Genomic DNA, 18460 nt, shown 5'->3' on the forward strand with positions numbered 1-18460 from the left:
GTTATTACTACTAGAGTTTTAATGTCGGATTTTGGTATCGCGAGTACTAGAATCCATTTTCTCTGGGATGGTGTCGCTAGGTTGGTCCCGACGACCTATGACACTCTTAGCGCTCGGTGGGTATAGTATACGTACCGTAGGCGTATATGGCATCGCGACCCCATTAATTTAGCATCCTAATAACTATGTCGAAGGCGAGTGTATATGAGACGCCGATCGATCAGCCTCATTAAGACAAGACGATGCGTATATAATCTATCGCTATTGTCGCGAATCTACGGGCAGTAAGTGGTAACTCGAATACGTCGGGCGTCGCGTCTCCACCAATGAAATACATTCATGTATTGAAGATCCGATAGGCCGCACTCTGATTGGTAGATCCTAGAAACACACTATGTTTCCCGACGTCCTAGGGGACGCGGGTGACGGAAACATAGTATGTTTACGAATCTCCTAATTGGCGTAGGGTTATACAATTTGTATGGTGGATGCGGTGCAAACACCGTGTCAATGATGGTCAGGGTAAGTCAGAACGAAAGCTATCAACGCGATGGTAACGTCTAGCTTGTGAACGAAGTTGAGTACGAGAGACTATGAACTGCTATGGAAGATGGAAGACTATATAGACATATGAGACTCGTAGCGCTCTGTTGCTCTGCTGCTCTGCCCCAGTGCAACAATACAGCAGTGCATTCTGAGATTGCCTCTTCTGGGAATCACGTGATATCACGTGATCTCATATCCCATGACCTTCGGCAATCCTTCCTAGTAAGTATGGTTGGATGTCATGCGTCCCTGATCGTGCATGAATCCTAACACCTTATAGTATATCTTTGGCACCACTAACAGACAGTATTATGCTTATTTGCTCAGTATATCTAAACATGACACGATAAGCTTGCCAAGCTGTAGGCGCTGTCTGCGCTTAAATACCTTCCGTGCCCATAGCATGGCCCCGTCGATGTCGCCGTCCTCCACACCCACAACTTGCATAGCGCCTAATGACCCGCCACGGACCAATTGCCAGGCTATCAAGAATGCCCTATAGGCGTACACCGCAACCCACGGGGGCTCTGAGTCTGGTGTCAGCGTAGCGTCGAGATAACACAAAAACCAGTCGACGTGTGGTTGAATTGTCTTTGCAGTGTTCGTTTCGACCAGGAATTCCCACGAAGGTGTTAGGTGTGTCGAATGTTCCAACACTGCATCTATACTTCCACCCACGATACCACCAGTGTGTGCCGGCGACCACATCAGTAGCTCAATCATAGCCATCTCCCAAGTTGCCTCGCACAACGCCGGGTGCGTCGATGTAACTGTTGCATCGTCATGCCGGATAAGAGGCCGGAGAGCTTCCAGTGACGACCTCAGTGGCTCGAACCTCTCAATGCAGAGCCTTCCCGTCATCGTTGACCAGCCGGTGATCTCGCGGGCGCTGGAAATCAAGAACTGCGCGATGTTGACCGCGCCGTACGGGTCAAAGGCTGGAAGGCAGTCGATATCCAGGTCGTCGGAGAGAAAGCGGCGCACAGCGTCTCCATACTGCACGGGGGGTCCAGACTGCCCATTCAGCAAACATCTATGCGCCCACTGTGCTGCCGATGTTGCTGTCCAACAGTTGTCTGGGCAAGGCAGCTCATGCTTGAATTCCAAATGCGAGAGCGAGCGGGGAATGGACAAGAGTTGGTACCAAAGTGCGTCAATCTGATGCATGGCAAAGAGTGTCCGCTTATAGGACTCGACCTTGACGAATTCCCGCCACAACGACTCTAGATCTTCGGTTGCCCCAGACTTCGGTGGGAGTGGCTGCATCAGTCGTTCTGAGCGCGCAAGGAAAATCATTTTAGAATGCATTCGAAGGCCATATGCCGAATTTTCGCCACAGAGGTACAACATGGCACATAGTTGAAGTAGCAGGTACGCTCGTGTCATGGTGAGACCGCGTGTCCAATCATCTACCTTCTCTTCCCTTGAGTCGACCAAGACACGAGCGCGGTGAAAGCAACGCACAGAGAGACTCACACCCGAATTTGTTGCATCGCCGGAGTCTGGATCCTCACCATGTTGATACGCGAGGCTCAGCATGCTCAGAACCAAGTAGTCGGCTGTCTGAGCGACGTCGAATGTCGGTTGGTGTAAAAAGGGGACATAGGGTGAGATGTGGCGGAAGTAGAGATCTACACCTCGCGCGATCTGCCAGGAAGAAGGAAACCAATCATCCCATAGAGGCCGCGACCGTAGATCCTTCGACGACAAGCTGTCCAGAGTCCGGGGATTGAAGTCACTGCTGAGCTGATTCGCACTGTATGCACGAGATGGCAAAGTCATCCCAGAATGGGTCGAGGTGCCGAGGTGATTCGAAGGGCTGAGAAGGGATGCACCCAAAAGGAGGCTCTGCTCTATGTCATTCGCATCTGGGATATGGTGGCCGACGTGTATCGACGTGCTGATCTGTGGTAACGTGGCTGCTTCAACTTGAGATCCGCCTCCATCGCCATTGGTAGTGTCGCTGCTCCCAACAGTCTCGTTGTCGTGGTGGCGTTGGCGATCCTGCTCGACTTGAGATTGCCCATACCGTGAGCTGGGCGATCTTGACTGTTGGCGAATCCAACTATGATGGTCTTCTGCAGCCGATTCAAACAGCCGAATCTCTCTTCGGGGCGATTGCGACCCTGTTGCATTCGACTCTGGCGTAGGTACCGATGGCTCACGCCGACGTCTCTTAGCAGCTCGTCCCTCGTCGTGCAGTGCGTGCAATTTCTTCATATGCCGACGCCGCAGGTCGGGGCGCGAGAAGGTCGTCGCGCAATACTCGCACCGAAGCGTGGCGTCCTCAGGTGAGCGTGAATGCAGCGCTGTATGACGTTTGAGGTTCTCATTGCGCGTGAAACGGACATGACAGACCTGGCATTGGAATGGCTGATAAGTCATATCCATGCTGATGCTGGAGGGAATGGCGATAGCGACAGACATGGCTGGCGTAAAAGCGACCACTTTGCCTCTATAACGGCGATGTTTGAGAAGTCGAGGAACGCGAACGACAGCGAGGGTGCACTGTAAATACAACAGATACAAGTCGAGATAAACGAAGTGGAGAGCTGTGAGATAAGGGATATGGACGGATCCCATTGGCCACCCCATACAATACGTCCCTTCCTACTGTATGGCCGAAACCGGGTGGGTATTTCCGTTATCATAAGATCTGGCTTCAATCGCCGACTCGCCGGAATATGTAATGTTGTGGCAACTCTTTACATAAGTATTTTACTTCTCCTCGTCCCGGAGATAGATAGGATTGAATTCAAAGATACAAGATTTGCTAAATTCTTCCCCAAATATACAGCTCCCAGCTTTCTGGAGAATCTCACGGATGAGCTCAGGATTTTATGGAGTGTATGACGGCAATGGGAAGCTTAATAGCCGAAGCGCCCTAGTAATCGAGATTTTGGAGCTTCCGTTAGAGTCAGAGATGCAAGCGCCAACTCAGGGCGATCATTCTCCTACCACGAAGACCTGGCAAACATCCCATGGAGAACCCCCAAGACGCCATAACAACCCGTGCTCATCGACCGCCAGACATCTCTCATAAAGAATGCACCGCCTTTTTTACACCGGGAGAACAACTTTGAGACCCATGTACTCTCGTTGTTGCATGAGCTTGCCGTTGACCAGAACTTGATCCGCGCCAATTCGATTGCGTACCGTATCGGTCGGGTCTGTAGCCGTGGCGATCTGGATCTCACGCCATTCACGATTGGTAGGTACAATTTGGCCCTGGAGTGTGCGCTTCCTGAACTCACTGTAGACTCCTTGGTCCTCGACACAGCCTTCTCGTTGGATAAGCGGTGAGGCTTAATATATCAGCACACGCGTTTATGATCCGTAATGATTACTTCACTCACCCTTTGCAGGCTCCATACGCAAATCGCCGACGGAACTGTTGAACAGCACCAAGGAGAGACGCTCTGACTGTAACTGATCGGCCGGTGGTTGGTAGACTCGATGGCGAGTAGCCTTGAAATGACCACCAGAAACGATCTCCAGGGTGTCACCGATGTTGATGACAAGTGCCCCAGGCTTATAAGGTACATAATACCACCGTTCGTCACGGCCCCAGATTTGGAGACACGAAATGGGCACGGAGAAGAGCAAGGTTGTTAAGCCAAAGTCGGTGTGACCGTGCATGCGGAGGCCCTTGGATGCGTCTTGTGTTTCCTTTTGGACGGGTCTGAAAAGTGCATGGCGAAAATATCCTTCGCCGGTTGGACTGCCGCGTGATTGAACGTTGTCCCATAAGTAGTCGTCGGGCAACTCGAGAACGCGAGAGAAGAGCGTGAGCAGTCGACGGTTGACTGACCTTGTCAGGTAGTTGCAAAAGGCCTCAATCTCGTCCATCAAAGGGTGTAGACAACTGGGGATTCGGTCCATATTTTGCCATTCCCGGGGATAGAAGTTGAATTGCTCGATGCCATCAGGAATGCCGCGGTGACGCTGTACGGTTGGAGTTAGGAGAGGTTAAGTCATGCAGGCACCGTTTCATCTCACCTTGAATCCATACGGATGTTTGTAACCAGACCACTTGCCCGTGTCAGGATCGAACAGAAGCCGTTCCTTGTCCTCTTCACTGATGTTGTTGTACAGATACTGGGCAATAGCAAATTGACGGTGCAGCTAAATCGAGAAACATTAACATCAATCCCGGTGCATTCGAAACTTCTGGAGCTGATTCTCACCTGCCCTAATGAGACACCATAGTTTTCGAGGAAAAGGAAACCATCCTCGCGAATGCCCCTTTTGACCTGCTTGATCAGGTCGTCAACAACAGCGGGGTCATCTGAATCAAGCAAGGACAAGTCAATCGATGTAAGGCTTGCAAAATTGTGCTTCTCCTTGGTGACAGGTGGTGGAACCCATTCTGGAACAAAGGGCTTCCCAGGGAGGTCAGCTGCGGGTGGATTGAAGGGAGCCGCAGGTGCCATGCTTTGATGTTTGCAAGAAATAAGTGTCTGCTTGAGTGAATGTACCCTTCTGGAGACGTTAGGTTTCACACCTCTCCAGATAATATATAGTAATATGTGGAATATAAAGTCGTTGTGTTTTCTGGACTATTTGCCTCCGATCACCGGATGAGCTCCATTGTCACCATAACAAGAATCAATGTGCCATGCTCACGTTCTATGTCTGGCCGCCTAATATGGTCGGTGGGTGTTGATACTTAGTGCCAGATCTCTCCTCTGATATGGATCATCCCGTTACTGAGAGAACTCCTCCTGCTCCTCCTGCTCCTCCATCCCAAAGGATATGTGTGTCTTATCGCACCAGAACACATCCTACCAGCACGAATCTCGTTGTTATTCCGAATGAGTGAGCTCCGCGTGCTGGGCATGGGGCTGAGTGAAAGTATGGGAGGAGCTCCCAATCTCCACTCGGGAGGAGCTCCTCCCACCATCGATCTGCGTATCTGGAGATGGGTTGATCGCCACATGTCACGCCCGATAAGCACTTGGCGTTACTCCAGTGAATTGTAAAGAGACCACATGGTTGAGAAAGCCTACTGCACTATTTCAAACTGTCATTTGCACTTCCAGCCACTTTCTGCATGTCCAACTTCTTTCGATATACTAGGGATTCTCTTGGCCATTTTCACGTCCCATTGAGCCTGTGGCCATGTCGAGAGAACTCATTTCCAGCGAGAAATTTCCCCCTAAGCCACACAACTGTGAGTGTTTTCTTAAGAGGCAGACCAAACCAATGGTCAAGGTAGTCAGTCACTGATGGGTAACAGGTCCGGCTGTAAAGGTTCCCGGTCTCGTGTTCTGTGCAGGCCAAACAGCAACAGGAGAAATCGAGCAGGCAACAGTAAGTCTGATCTCTGAGAGAAGTTGGCGTTATCGGACACATCCACTGAGGCGGACATCAGAGAACAGTCTTGCAGAACCTGAAAGAAATTCTTGAGCTTGCTGGATCGTCCCTTGAGAAGGTTGTCAAGTACAATGTATACCTCGCCGACATGAAGGACTTCGCTTCAATGAACAAGGTATACATAGATTTCTTGCCGAAGCCGATGCCATCGCGAACGTGTTTGCAGGCACTTCCTCCTGGTGATGGTACCGTCATTGAAATTGAATGCATTGCACAGGCATGAAACGGACTCGAGGCATACAAATCAAAGAATAACTGGGACGTTGCAAAGGGGTCCATAGTCGCTTCAGCCACAGGGCAAATAGATTGTTCAAAATGCTGGAATCTTTGAGGCAGTTTTGGGAGGTAGACAAGCATACCGATCAATTCAAGTAGAAACCTACAATACAAGAGACCAGTCTTTATTGCGAATTGATGGTTTATGATACGAGATATTGTGACTTTCGGAAACATCTCAACATATTCCAGTAGAGGGCCACATACTGACAAGCGAAGAGCAGTCAGAGACACACGCGTATAGCCATCTTACCCAAGCTTGGAGTATTCCAGTAGACCCGACTCTGTTATGTTCAGCGAATATATTTAGGAATTTTATGTCCTCATCGCTGCACCAAAGGCAGGGCTATTTGTAGCTTGACCATATATATTCCGCTCTTATTCCTTAATCTGAAGCCAGATCCACTGACATGAAACCATGGAAATGGGTTCAACTTTGTAGTTGTCTCATGATCGAGCAATTCCGAGTTCGGCTATATACCAATTCTGAATGGCCTTCGTGTCACCCGTCATAGCCACTGTGTCATACCTCTTTCTGGCCTCCTTCGCCAGCGCACCATCATTAACCATACGTCCGACCCATTTTCCGTTCTTTCGGCCTGCCGCAATGATCTTGTCAATCCCGTTGACAAACTCTTGCTCGTCTCCTCTCGCAGGTACATATCCGAGGAGAGATTGTGCAAGGTCGTTGGGTCCTATGAAGACGAGATCGACGCCGGGTACGGCAGCTATCTCATTGACATTCTCAACACCCTCCTGTGTCTCAATCTGGATCATGGTCAAGATGGTCTCGTTGGCGGATTTCATGTATTCTGGCGTGCTAAGACCGTGGGCGATGGCAGGGAAAGCTGAGCCTTGACCGCGCACGCCTTGTGGGGGGAACTTGGATGAGGCCACCACCTGCCGGGCCTCTTCAGCGGTATTTATCTGAGGAACCATGATGCCGTGCGCACCCGTATCGAGGGCACGTTTCACGATGTCGTGCGCTGGGCCGCGGACGCGAATGATGGGTGACACTCCCAATGCAGATATGGCTGCGACGGAGTTGTGCATGGCATCGTCTCCAATATGGCCATGCTCGCAATCAATTATAATGCCGTCGACTCCGGTTAAAGCCACAATCTGGGCCATTCGAACAGATGGCAGTGCCATAAATGTCATGACTGGATACTGTCCATTCCGTAGTTTGTTGAGTATTCTCAGTCGAGGATTCTGCACATCGGTTGTGTGAGGTGTGGGATAGGTGACTGTGTGTTTCGCCATACTGTCGTAAATAATGGAACTGCTAATAAAGTGAGGCGTGATCAAAGAATGAGACTTGAAGCTGTTGAAGGAAGTAGTCGAGGGCTGCGTTGAAGTAGGCCATTTGGTCTACATTGCCTCATGGACCACATCCCACCCATTCGAATGGTTTTTAACACCCAAGTATTCAGCATTTTCCCCACAAGGATTGTCCGGGAGGAGCGCTGGGCATGAAATTGGCCAAAGTGGAGGCGGACTGCTTCACCGGGAGGAGCTCCTCCCATACGATGTGCATGATCCTCCCTGTATCTCGGAATCCCAGTTCGTGTTGGTTGATTATTAGGCGGTGAGTTGTCCAATCAGGGCTCGCTCATATCAAGGTGCCAAGGGACGTTCCGGCACGTCCATATCTCAACTCCGTGCACAACAAGTTAACCCTCGCCGCAGCCGCGTCCGCTTCCACATGTGGCCTTACAGCCTTATGGGCGTGATAAGACTGGTGAGCTCCTCTCGCTCATGCCTTATCTCCAACCCGATACCATTTAGTATGGCTGTGAGTGATGCACAGTTATAAGTACTGACCCTCAGACTTGACAAAATGAGGGTACGATTTTGAACATCAGTCACTCTGCTCTTCAGCCCCTGTAAACAATCGGGGCCCTTTCAATTGTCACAAGTCTCGATCGCCGCAATGGCTACTACCAAACATTCTGGCGAGGAGAACGGAATCATCACCCTGGATTCCCACAAAGGCAACTTTTCAGGCGTTGCGGAGGACAATGTTTCTTCGCATGAAGGGAAAATCGAGCCACTTGACATGGTAGCCAGGCCCATGCCCGAAGCGCTTCGTGATCTCGATGAGGCTGAGATTCGGAGCCTTCAGCGGAAACTGGTCCGCAAGATTGATCTCGTCATCCTACCGACCATCGGCATCTTGTATATCTTGAACTACATTGACCGACAAAATCTGGCAGCGGCCAAGCTCCAGGGAATCACAACCGATCTCGACATAACCACAGAGCAATTTGCCACGGCGGTTTCGATCCTCTTTGTCGGGTACCTGCCTTTTCAGATCCCCAGCAACCTCCTCATCACCAAGATCTCTCGCCCAGGAATGTACATCTGTGTCGCAGTCATCATTTGGGGCGCCATCTCGGGTGCTACGGCGGCGGTGCATAACTATGGCCAACTCCTCGCTGTTCGGACCATTCTTGGCATTGTCGAAGCAGTCTTCTTCCCCGGGGCGATCTACTTCCTATCCGCCTGGTATACCAAACACGAACTCGGGAAGCGAATTGGGTTCCTGTATATTGCTCAACAGGTGGGCAATGCTTTCGGTGGTCTCTTTGCCGCGGCCATCGGCAAGCTCGATGGCACCCACGGAATCGCTGGGTGGAGGTGGTTGTTCATCGTCGAAGGTAGCGCTACCGTCGGTATTGGAACCATCTCTGCCTTTCTTATGCCTGAGTTCCCCCACAACAGTCGCATCCTCTCTCAGCGGGAGCGTGACCTTGCCGTGTGGCGAATCGAGTCCGAGTCCGGTGCAGCAGAGGGGTCCGAAAGAGAAAGCGTACTGCGTGGGTTTGCTAAAGCGCTGTCGGATCCCAAGCTGATTCTGCTTATCATTTGCAACATGTTGTCCCAGGCCCAGGGCTCGATCGCTAACTACTTTCCCACGCTCATCAATTCCCTCGGCTATGGATCAACCGACAGCTTGCTGCTGACTGCACCGCCATACGTTCTGGCGGGCTTTGTCTACTACGGGATCACCTTATGGTCCGATCGCAAGAACACGGTCTATCCAATCATCCTCGGCTGCATCTCGATCGCGATAACCATGTACATCATTCCCATGGCCACGACCAATGTTGGGGCGCGGTACTTCTCGATGATGATTCTTCCATTTTCGTCGGTAGGCCCGCAAATCCTCATGTACAAGACGATCAGTCTTCATCTCGCACGACCAATCTCGAAGCGGGCCGCCGCCTCGGCGCTGGTTAATGCCATCGGAGGTACGTCCAACATTTGGGCCTCATACCTATACTACCAAGCTCCACACTTCTATGCGGCGTTCGGCACGCTAATGGCCTGCGCCTTCTTGTTTGCGGGCACGATCACCTTCTACCGCTGGCTGGTTTTGCGCGAAAACAGACGACTTGATTCAGGAGATCCACAGCAGATTGCCAAGGTTATCCGTGGTGGTGTAACTGAGGAGATGGTGGGTTTGAACTGGCGATACGAGATGTATTGATGGCGCCAGAAGGACTCTGTGCTTACTAGAGGGATATCGGGCTGGCAGGTTAGATTTAGGACCTAGTGTGAGGCTCGTCGATAGACAGATCGATATACAGTACTTTGAGAGGTTCATATACTCCCGGTCTAGTACACAGCAACCTTAATATTGTGAAACTTTTATTATCTTCTATTCATACTTAATCCTGTTAAAGGATTGCTATCTCCTAGCCGTAGCCCTTATATTATATAAGGTTTGGTCACGATAGGCATCGTTGGGTTCAATATAGTATTAGGAGTTATAAGACCTACTGAGCGAAGCGAAGTAGGATAATCTTACTTTCGTTGAACAGTGGGAGTTTTGATCGTATCTACTCCTATCAACTTTTAAGTGGCGATCTCATCAGGGGGCACAGACTGGTTCGACGCCACCAACATGTTGGGTGGCCATTGCCCAGCATCAAAGTCGCAAGAAAACTCATGCACACCGGAGCCCACCACACAACGCGGACCTTCCTCTTCCACCGACAGAGCTCGTGGCGTTGTTTCCGAAGGAAGGGTAACGACTGCAGTTGAGTTTGGGGGGACCCTCAGGACCATATTGAACCGCCCATTCTCAGGCTTCCATTGCCAGGAGCAGGCAACTTGGCCGAACGGACCGTCAAAGCTCACATCTGCACTGGTGAGGTTTCCACCCGGGATAGGCCTGACGCCAATCACCTTCCAGCCGGGGTCCAATGGCATGATGCCTCCGACAGTAGTATGCAACCAGTCCGCTACAGCTCCGAGCGCATAATGGTTGAAACTTGTCATCTGCCCGGGATTAATATCCCCGTTCGGCAACATCGAGTCCCAGCGCTCCCAAATGGTTGTGGCACCCATCGTCACGGGATACATCCACGATGGGCACTTCTTCTCCAGGAGCATTCGGTATGCAAGCTGAGGATATCCAGCCGCCGTTAAGGCATGCGTAATGACCGGTGTACCCGCGAATCCGGTGGCAATACGGAATCTTCCATAGCGGACGAGCTTGTCGAGACTGGCAGCCGCAACTTGAAGTTGACCTTGATTTTTGTACAGTCCACCTTGGATGGCAAGTGATATACCGGTCTGGGAACATGACATCAGATTTCCTTCTGCAGTGATGTATTTGTATTGGAACCTTGCTTTGAGTCGCGCGGCATCTTCGGCGTGCGTCCTGGCAAGATCATCCTTACCCAATAATCCACAAATGCGTGAGAATGCTTCAGTCACACGGATTAGGTATGCATTTGCAACCATGATATTGTCAGTGCGAGCAGCTCCCGGATCATCTGACGGCGCAGCTGGATCCAACCAGTCGGCCAATTGCCACCTGTCGTTGTTCCACAGTCCATCGGCAGCACGGTCGATGCCCTCATCCAGCCAAGCTCGCATGCTTGCAAACTGTCGTTGGAGGATAGCCTTATCCGCGCTGTAGTCAAACAGAGTCTCCGGAGTCAAGACGACCACATCGTCCCAGACCGCCTGTGGCATATGCGGCCAATTTGGGGGTAACACGTCTGGAACAACAAGTGGTGGGATCCCACCTTTCCCTTCTTCCAGCTGCTCGGCGGCGACATCCTCCATCCAATTGCCGAGGAGACCCACGGAATCATACAAGAACAACGCGGTGGAAGAGAACACCTGTATGTCACCAGTCCATCCCAGCCGTTCGTCTCTCTGTGGACAATCTGTAGGAATTGAGAGAAAATTGCCTTTCATGGACCATACAACGTTTTGGTGGAGTCGGTTGACCGATGCGTTGGAACAATGAAAATAACCTCGTCGCTTCATATCACTGTGCATCACCAACGCCGAGATCTCGCTCTTGTCCGGGACTCCGGGCCAGCCTTCGATTTGCACGTAGCGGAATCCGTGGAAAGTATATTTCGGTGTCCAGTCCTTCATCACTCCACCAGACCCAATGATGATGTCTCTGGCTTTGGCACCTCGGAGGGGTCTGGTACCCAATTCACCATGCTCCATTACTTCGGCATGCTTGAATATCACTTCATGACCGGCTGGCAGCTGTAACGACTTGACCAGCAATTTTCCGACCAGATTCTGTCCAAAATCAATGATGACTTTGCCGCTTTTGCTGTGGAAGATGTTCTCCGGCGCTCTGCTTTCGATTACTCGGACAGGTGGAGCGTCAGGTAAGACAAGCTGTGATGATGGCCATGATATGGACCTGACCTTGCAGCTAGTGTTTGCTTTCAATGCAATCTCTGTATCCGTCCACTCAGTCTCCTCGCGATGGTCGTAAACTTCCCCATCATATATCCCACTGGATTGTAGAGCGCTCATGTAACAATTCCAAGTTTCATCAGACACCACTGTCTGAGTAGATGAGTCGCTGAAGCCGATTTCCAGCTGTGCGAGTACCGCAAGGTCCTCTCCGTAATAAAATCTCTTACCGCCTTTGAAGCCTAGTCGTCCAGCATACCAGCCCTCTGCGACCTCGACACCAACGACATTTCTCCCGTTGGGCACCAGAAGAGCAGACACATCAAGTACTCGGTAGTTCAGGCGATGCTTGTAACTAGTCCACCCGGGTGCCATGCATTCGTCGCTCGCGAGCTGCCCGTTGATATAGACATTGAACACACCCAACGCGGTGATGTAAAGTCTTGCACGTGCGAGTGTGGGTGTGTTTTCCAAATCGACACTTTTCCAGAATCGAACAGGCCTGAGGGTTCCGTGGCAATCCGTACTCAAGGTGGACGCAATGAAACTGGCGGTCCAATCACTCCTTTCCAGAAGGCCGGTTTCAACTGTAGAGGGTTCCGACCACGGGGTACTTTGTTCTTGAGACGGAGTCTCTGACGACTTCCCAAAGCACCGAACTCTTACAGTTGCCGAGGTTCGACTCTTTAGATGTTCGCCCGGCCATGCAACCAGGGTTGATTGATCACTTTTGATAGGGTAGGATGTTGGGTTTCCCGTTGTGGAAGGCTTGACCTCTAGCTCGTAGCCTGTTTGAATCCATCCTTTTGCAGTCTTGTCGCCATACAAAAACTTCCAGGAAAGTCTGGGCCTAGAGCAGCCTATTCCTAGGCTACTATGGTGATGCTCGAAGGTGACAGGTGATGGTGTTGGGGCAGTCATCCTTGGCTGCCAGAGAAAAAGGTCCGAAAAGTTTACTTTGTCTCCAGGGCAAGTACTGGGATCCTGAGGGTGTGGCTAAAGTATTATGAGTCTCGGACTATGTACTTGACAATGCCATGGCTGCAGACTGGGCGCTTCGGCGCATTGTTGGGCCGCAAACCAGAAGATTGCGCTTCTAGATTGACCGAAGGCGCTGACTAGTGCGCGACTGGGCCCATTGCCCCGAAACTGACCTCTGAAAGGTGGGGGCATGCGGGGAACGCTGACTGGAGAGTCGGGCCCATGGGGTGTGGGTTCTTCTTTCTTGCGTTGGCCTTGGTATTTCGTATTTGATTTTCTTCTCCCAACGAGACAGAAGAGTTCGGCGGAGTGCAGAGCGAAGCGGATCCCTGGTGGATACCTGGTTGATCTCAACCGAGTGCAGAGACGCGTTCCGCGAGGGCTGATGCGACCTCGCTTCCTGGGGTCCGGGGACCCCCTAACCCATCCCCGCTTGCTCTCCTAGTCATATGTACTAGTAGCTTGGGGGTCACCAGCTCTGAAGATTTAAGCTCGGGGTTGGGCAAACAATATATAAAACCTACAGAACATATCTTGCTATGATCCATATCATTGTCTCTTCAGGTCTGCACAGCATCCTTGCTAATACCACATCTCGCTTACAGGATGGCAAACTATCTTATTTTCCTTGTCGCCGTGGTCGCCGCCCTCGGCGGTATGATCTATGGATTTGACTCTGGTAAGAGCTCCTTGGGCAAGATCGTGATCAAAAAGCCTGACCGCGTGCTGCAGGGATCGTCGCCACAACTTTGGGACATGACACCTTCAAGGTGTACATGTATGGTCCATCTATGTCGAATCCGGCCTTGTCTGGCAAGTCGTCTTGTGTCTGGCCCTCAAGAAGAAACCAAATCTAACACGGAGGAAAAGGTGCTATTGTCTCGGTCTATAATGCCGGTCAGTCGGTGGGAGGCCTCTCGACAGGCTTCATGGCAGACAAAATCAGTCGGAAGTATACGATATTCGTGGCAGCCTTTTTGAGTAAGTCGACCGCCATGACTACGACCAGAATCACCCATTAACTCGCGCTTCAGCCGTTGTGGGTGCCATTCTTCAATGTGCTGCCGTCAACGTCGGCATGATGATTGCCGGGCGTCTGATTGCCGGGATGGGCTGCGGCCAGATTCTCAGTATTGTGCCCATCTATCTCGCCGAGGTCTCTCCGCCGAAAACTCGAGGCTTTCTCGTGGGTCTGCAGGGAATGCTGATCTCAATTGGCTTTGCACTTGCCAATTGGGTTGGATACGCTGGTTCCTTTGCTTCGGGTGATGCCCAGTGGCGCATCCCACTGGCCATGCAGCTTCCAGTCCCTGTCTTCCTTATGGGCGCCATCTTCTTCATCCCATTCACCCCGCGCTGGCTCGTCCAGCAAGATCGAGCAGACGAAGCAAGACAGGTTCTGCAGAGGCTCCACGGCGGTGATAGCAACTATTTGGCAAACCAAGAACTCGTCCAGATCAGAGAACAAATAAATCTCGAACGAGCACAAGGAAACATGAACTGGCTGGTTGCCCTATCCAAGATGTTCTCCAGGCAGTATGTTCGACGAACGCTCACAGCGGCTTTTATTATTGCCATGGGTCAGTTGAGTGGTTCGTCAGTCATCCAGAACTTTCAAAACATCTTCTATGCCGCAGTGGGTTTCACCGGGAAGACATCTCTCCTTATTAGCGGTGCCTACGGGATGATGGGAGTCATTGGCCAGGTCATCTACCTTACAGTTGTTGCTGACCGATGGCCGCGCACAACGACCTTATGGTCCGGATCCCTTGTTTTGTCCTGCATGATCAGCATCTGCATGGCACTGAGTTCCCAGTATGGCTCGACATCGAACGAGAATCAAACAGGTGCTCGAGCCGCCATCGCCTTCATCTTCTTATACTCAATGTCGTACGCCATCTTCTTCAACTCAATGGCATGTCTCACTGAGATCCCTCTTCCTGCTGTATTCCGAGATGAGACACTAACACCCGTGCTCCAGATCTGGGTAGTCCCTAGCGAGCTCTTTCCTTTCTTCCTCCGATCCAAAGGGTTGGCGTTCGCCGTGTTTGTCAAAGCTGTTGTGGCTATTGTCCTCTCACAGATCACCCCCATTGCTCTTGCCCATGTCGGCTGGAGGTCAGAATATCACCCTATCCCGCTTCAACATCGCGATGAACTAACGTTTTATGTACAGGTACTACTCTCTCTTCATTGCGACCAACTGTGCCGCCGCTATAATCTACTTTTTCTTCCTCCCAGAAACTGCAAGTCTCTCGTCCCAGTCCTACATTTTCCAACATGCTAACTCTTTGATTAGTCGGGCAAATCCATAGAGGAGATTGCAGAGCTCTTTGGAGACACCCTCGCCACGAATCATATCGGCGAAATTGATGTTGATGCTAAGGCGGCCGCGCCTTCGACTGTTGAACATGTAGAAGAGTACGATCTAGAAGAGAGCGCTCGGAAGGGTTGATTATTCTTATTCATCCATAGTACTAGCATTCGTCCTGGAATTCTCCTATACGTCGTCCTTCTCCCCGAGCAAGACCTAAACGTGGCGACACGGGGTGGGACGACCCCTGAGATCTTCTGTTCAGGCATTACATTGCCTACTTTGTTCCGCCGGCGGCCGTAGGATCTTCCCTCCCCCTGACAGCTGGAGTCCAGAAAAGGTCAAAGAAGTAGATCAAGGGATTGGTGGATTCTTAACAGATCCCAGATATAGAGAGTGACTGCCACTAGGGAAGATCGACTTCTGGTCAGATGGTTGCGGTTGCATTGCAAGATATGTGCTCCTTCTTTGGTAGATTATGGGATTCAAAGTAGATATAAGGCCGAGCAGGACCAGATGCTTGAAATTGTAGGCGAGACCTTTGTCCTCGGCCTCACGGATGGATACGTGGCAGACCTGGTGATTCTTTTCAACAAACTCGAACGTCTCAAGAACGACTTGCACAATCTCGTAACGCAGGTGAACGGCACAGAGACAGAACGAGCTAGCCACACCTCCAAAGCAGTTAATCTCGCAAGAGAGGCAACTCATATGGTCACGGCGATGAATGATCTTGCGATGCAACTCGCTGGTATGAGCCAAGCGCAACAACTGAGGCTGTGGACTTTGGCAGATTTCGAAAATGACTCTAGATCGATCGTGTTGACCTAGTTGACTTGGGAACTGGAAGTAGGAATATGTCGTGCCCGGTTTCATGATGAAGGTGATGCCGCGCTGTGTTTGTTGGTGGTAGAGGCTTCTGATGTCTATCAGCAAGACTGTATCATCTTTTCGAATGACTCGATTGATAAGGTGATTTGACCTGTCCTTGTTTTCCTACACGGGTATCACCCCGGGAAATACACCTGCTAATCAGAGCAAGTCTAGGCGGAGTTAGGCGTATTGGATCTCTCCCATGATATCCTATCGCTCTATCCCGCCGGAAAACATGGCAACGGTCGTGACTGCTGATTAGCGTGGTAGATCCATGATTATAAGTCAGTAACTATGAGATTGTCAAAACCAGGCCGAGGTTGCCTGCTCTCGTCTTTATGAGCAGTGTGAAAAAACTCCTCCGAATCACAGCTCCTACGGACAGACCTCGTATCCAGTGATGGCATCTGTGGCAGATGCAACACCCTTCCTTGGCGTAGCTCTGAACCGAGATCTTACCACATTGGCAGGACCTATTTTGGTGATATGGCTTTTGGTAGTATCGTATAGGGTAAGGTTATCGCTACCCGCGATTGAGTCCAGAGAAAATCAAATTAACTACATATAGTATGCCTACTGGACGAACATCCCGAAGATTGATGGTATTCCTGAGATTCCTGGGGCGAGGCCATTCCTTGGTCATCTCCATCTGCATGCCGGAGTGAGCAGCGTCAACGATGGGGCGCTCTGGGCATCTTGGGCAAAGAAGCATGATGCACCCATCTTTCAGATGAAATATGGCCAGATTCGAGTTGTGGTCGCCAATACATTTGCCGCCATCAGAGAAATATTTGTTACAAATGCACGTAAAACTTCGGATAGGCCGAGACAATATATGTTTGAGCAATACGTCGGTAAGCAAGACTGGCCTGCTCATCTTTTGTGGCTGATCATCTCAAGGATACGACCTTGGAACCCATTCCCTCGATGATAATTTCAAGCAACAACGGCTGGCCGGAATTGCCTCTGTCCAACCTCGGAAATGGCCCTTATTCTACGCTGGTTTTAATCGAGAAGCCGACAGACTTATCGCCAGCCTCGCTCAAGACGGAGAGTACGGGGCACAGCCGATGAACCCCTTCAGATACATGCAGCTGATGTCTATGAACCTATCCTTCCATATCACGTTCGACAAGCACTTCGATAACGCCCAAGATCCGTGGTTGAGAGACTATGTTGACAATGCGGTGAAGATCTCAAAGTAAGCCCGAGAGCTCCAGGGTTAGATGGTAGTACTAAAAACCGAGAAGGGTTCGGGGAGCTTCGAACACATACTCTGATTTCGTGCCGCTACTCCGATGGCACCCAAAGTATCGCAGAATGGGGCAGGAGGCACAAGCTGCATCACAGAAGAGATCTCGAATGATACAAGTTGTCCTTGAAGGCCTGAAGGAACGCATAGCGAAAGGAGAACAGCCTAATTGCATTGCAGCATCTGTGTTGGCTGACGAGAACAGCAAATTAAGTCTAGGTACTTTGATCCAATCCCTTTTCCAAGGTGAGGCTAACCACGCTACAGCTGGTGCAATTAAATGCTCAACATCCATGGTACAGGGAGGGCTTGAGAGCCTACCAGCTCATGTCCTCGCAGGAATGGGTGGGCTCACCTCGGCAGAAGGAATCAAAATACAAGAGAAGGCTTATCAAGCAATTCTTGAAACTTATCCCAATGGGGATGCTGCTGAACATGCCTTTACGGAAGAGAGTGTGCCATACATCGTGGCAATATATAAGGAGATCCTGCGCAACTATACTGTGTTGCCTTTCAGCCTGCCCCGTCAGGCTACCGAGGATATTCAGTTATCATCAGGTGCAATAATTCCCAAAGGGACAACATTGTACATGAATTCAGAGGGTGGGAACCATGGTAAGTACACACTGAAACTCCCAATGAGAGAGAAGGAAAGCTTATTACGGGGATGTCAGATGAAGCGCATTTCGGAGAGAACGCGGGCAAGTTCGATCCAGAGAGATGGTTACGCGATGACAAGCTTAACGAGTCTGGATACGCTACGATATCATATGGGGTGGGATCACGTCTTTGTCCAGCTTGGAATATTGCGAACCGGATGATGTACGGCCTGATCTTTCGGACGATTCTCGACTTTCAATTGCGTGCTGACGAGAGCGATCCACCTCCAAAATCATACCAAGAGTTTGGCGAAACTCCTGCCGGACATATCAACAAGCCGAAACAGTTTCGAGTACGATTCATCCCAAGAGACCCTGAAAGACTGAAGGTCAAAGTTGCGAGCATCAAGGCATAGCCGTTTCGAATATGCCTTTGAGAACTAGGGCGATGGGTCCGAAATATAGGTTGGACCTGCGCAGGATTACACAGTCTTTCTCGTTGTGAATACGCTGTTCTCGAATTAAATAGAGATGTTTGGCTCATGCCAATCTGGATGATCG

At 50.7% G+C, this 18460-nt stretch overlaps 8 protein-coding genes across 8 annotated transcripts; 4 read left to right on the forward strand and 4 right to left on the reverse strand.

Annotated features, from left to right (window-relative positions):
• Positions 1-861: 861 nt before the first annotated feature.
• A1O1_05684 (uncharacterized protein) lies at positions 862-2973 on the reverse strand (the record flags this gene model as incomplete). The annotated part of the gene is made up of 1 exon (XM_007726568.1): positions 862-2973. The coding sequence occupies one exon, from the start codon at positions 2971-2973 to the stop codon at positions 862-864; it is 2112 nt and encodes a 703-aa protein (XP_007724758.1).
• Positions 2974-3606: 633 nt separating this feature from the next.
• A1O1_05685 (uncharacterized protein) lies at positions 3607-4979 on the reverse strand (the record flags this gene model as incomplete). Its single annotated transcript, XM_007726569.1, has 4 exons — positions 3607-3851; positions 3903-4491; positions 4546-4671; positions 4734-4979. 4 exons carry the CDS (start codon positions 4977-4979, stop codon positions 3607-3609), a joined length of 1206 nt encoding a protein of 401 aa, XP_007724759.1.
• A 950-nt stretch (positions 4980-5929) lies between these two features.
• A1O1_05686 (TdcF protein) lies at positions 5930-6145 on the forward strand (the record flags this gene model as incomplete). The annotated part of the gene is made up of 1 exon (XM_007726570.1): positions 5930-6145. One exon carries the CDS (start codon positions 5930-5932, stop codon positions 6143-6145), a length of 216 nt encoding a protein of 71 aa, XP_007724760.1.
• Positions 6146-6645: 500 nt separating this feature from the next.
• A1O1_05687 (2,4-dihydroxyhept-2-ene-1,7-dioic acid aldolase) lies at positions 6646-7461 on the reverse strand (the record flags this gene model as incomplete). The annotated part of the gene is made up of 1 exon (XM_007726571.1): positions 6646-7461. One exon carries the CDS (start codon positions 7459-7461, stop codon positions 6646-6648), a length of 816 nt encoding a protein of 271 aa, XP_007724761.1.
• Positions 7462-8131: 670 nt separating this feature from the next.
• A1O1_05688 (uncharacterized protein) lies at positions 8132-9691 on the forward strand (the record flags this gene model as incomplete). Its single annotated transcript, XM_007726572.1, has 1 exon — positions 8132-9691. The coding sequence occupies one exon, from the start codon at positions 8132-8134 to the stop codon at positions 9689-9691; it is 1560 nt and encodes a 519-aa protein (XP_007724762.1).
• A 368-nt stretch (positions 9692-10059) lies between these two features.
• On the reverse strand, positions 10060-12801 carry A1O1_05689 (uncharacterized protein; the record flags this gene model as incomplete). The annotated part of the gene is made up of 1 exon (XM_007726573.1): positions 10060-12801. The coding sequence occupies one exon, from the start codon at positions 12799-12801 to the stop codon at positions 10060-10062; it is 2742 nt and encodes a 913-aa protein (XP_007724763.1).
• A 666-nt stretch (positions 12802-13467) lies between these two features.
• On the forward strand, positions 13468-15316 carry A1O1_05690 (uncharacterized protein; the record flags this gene model as incomplete). The annotated part of the gene is made up of 5 exons (XM_007726574.1): positions 13468-13540; positions 13594-13686; positions 13732-13842; positions 13896-15037; positions 15161-15316. 5 exons carry the CDS (start codon positions 13468-13470, stop codon positions 15314-15316), a joined length of 1575 nt encoding a protein of 524 aa, XP_007724764.1.
• Positions 15317-16448: 1132 nt separating this feature from the next.
• Positions 16449-18315, forward strand: A1O1_05691 (uncharacterized protein; the record flags this gene model as incomplete). The annotated part of the gene is made up of 6 exons (XM_007726575.1): positions 16449-16559; positions 16617-16902; positions 16949-17249; positions 17299-17513; positions 17547-17915; positions 17975-18315. The coding sequence occupies 6 exons, from the start codon at positions 16449-16451 to the stop codon at positions 18313-18315; spliced, it is 1623 nt and encodes a 540-aa protein (XP_007724765.1).
• Between the last annotated feature and the right edge of the window lie 145 nt (positions 18316-18460).

The sequence above is a fragment of the Capronia coronata genome (assembly GCF_000585585.1).
Source record: "Capronia coronata CBS 617.96 chromosome Unknown acBCG-supercont1.5, whole genome shotgun sequence".
Lineage (NCBI taxonomy): Eukaryota > Fungi > Ascomycota > Eurotiomycetes > Chaetothyriales > Herpotrichiellaceae > Capronia > Capronia coronata.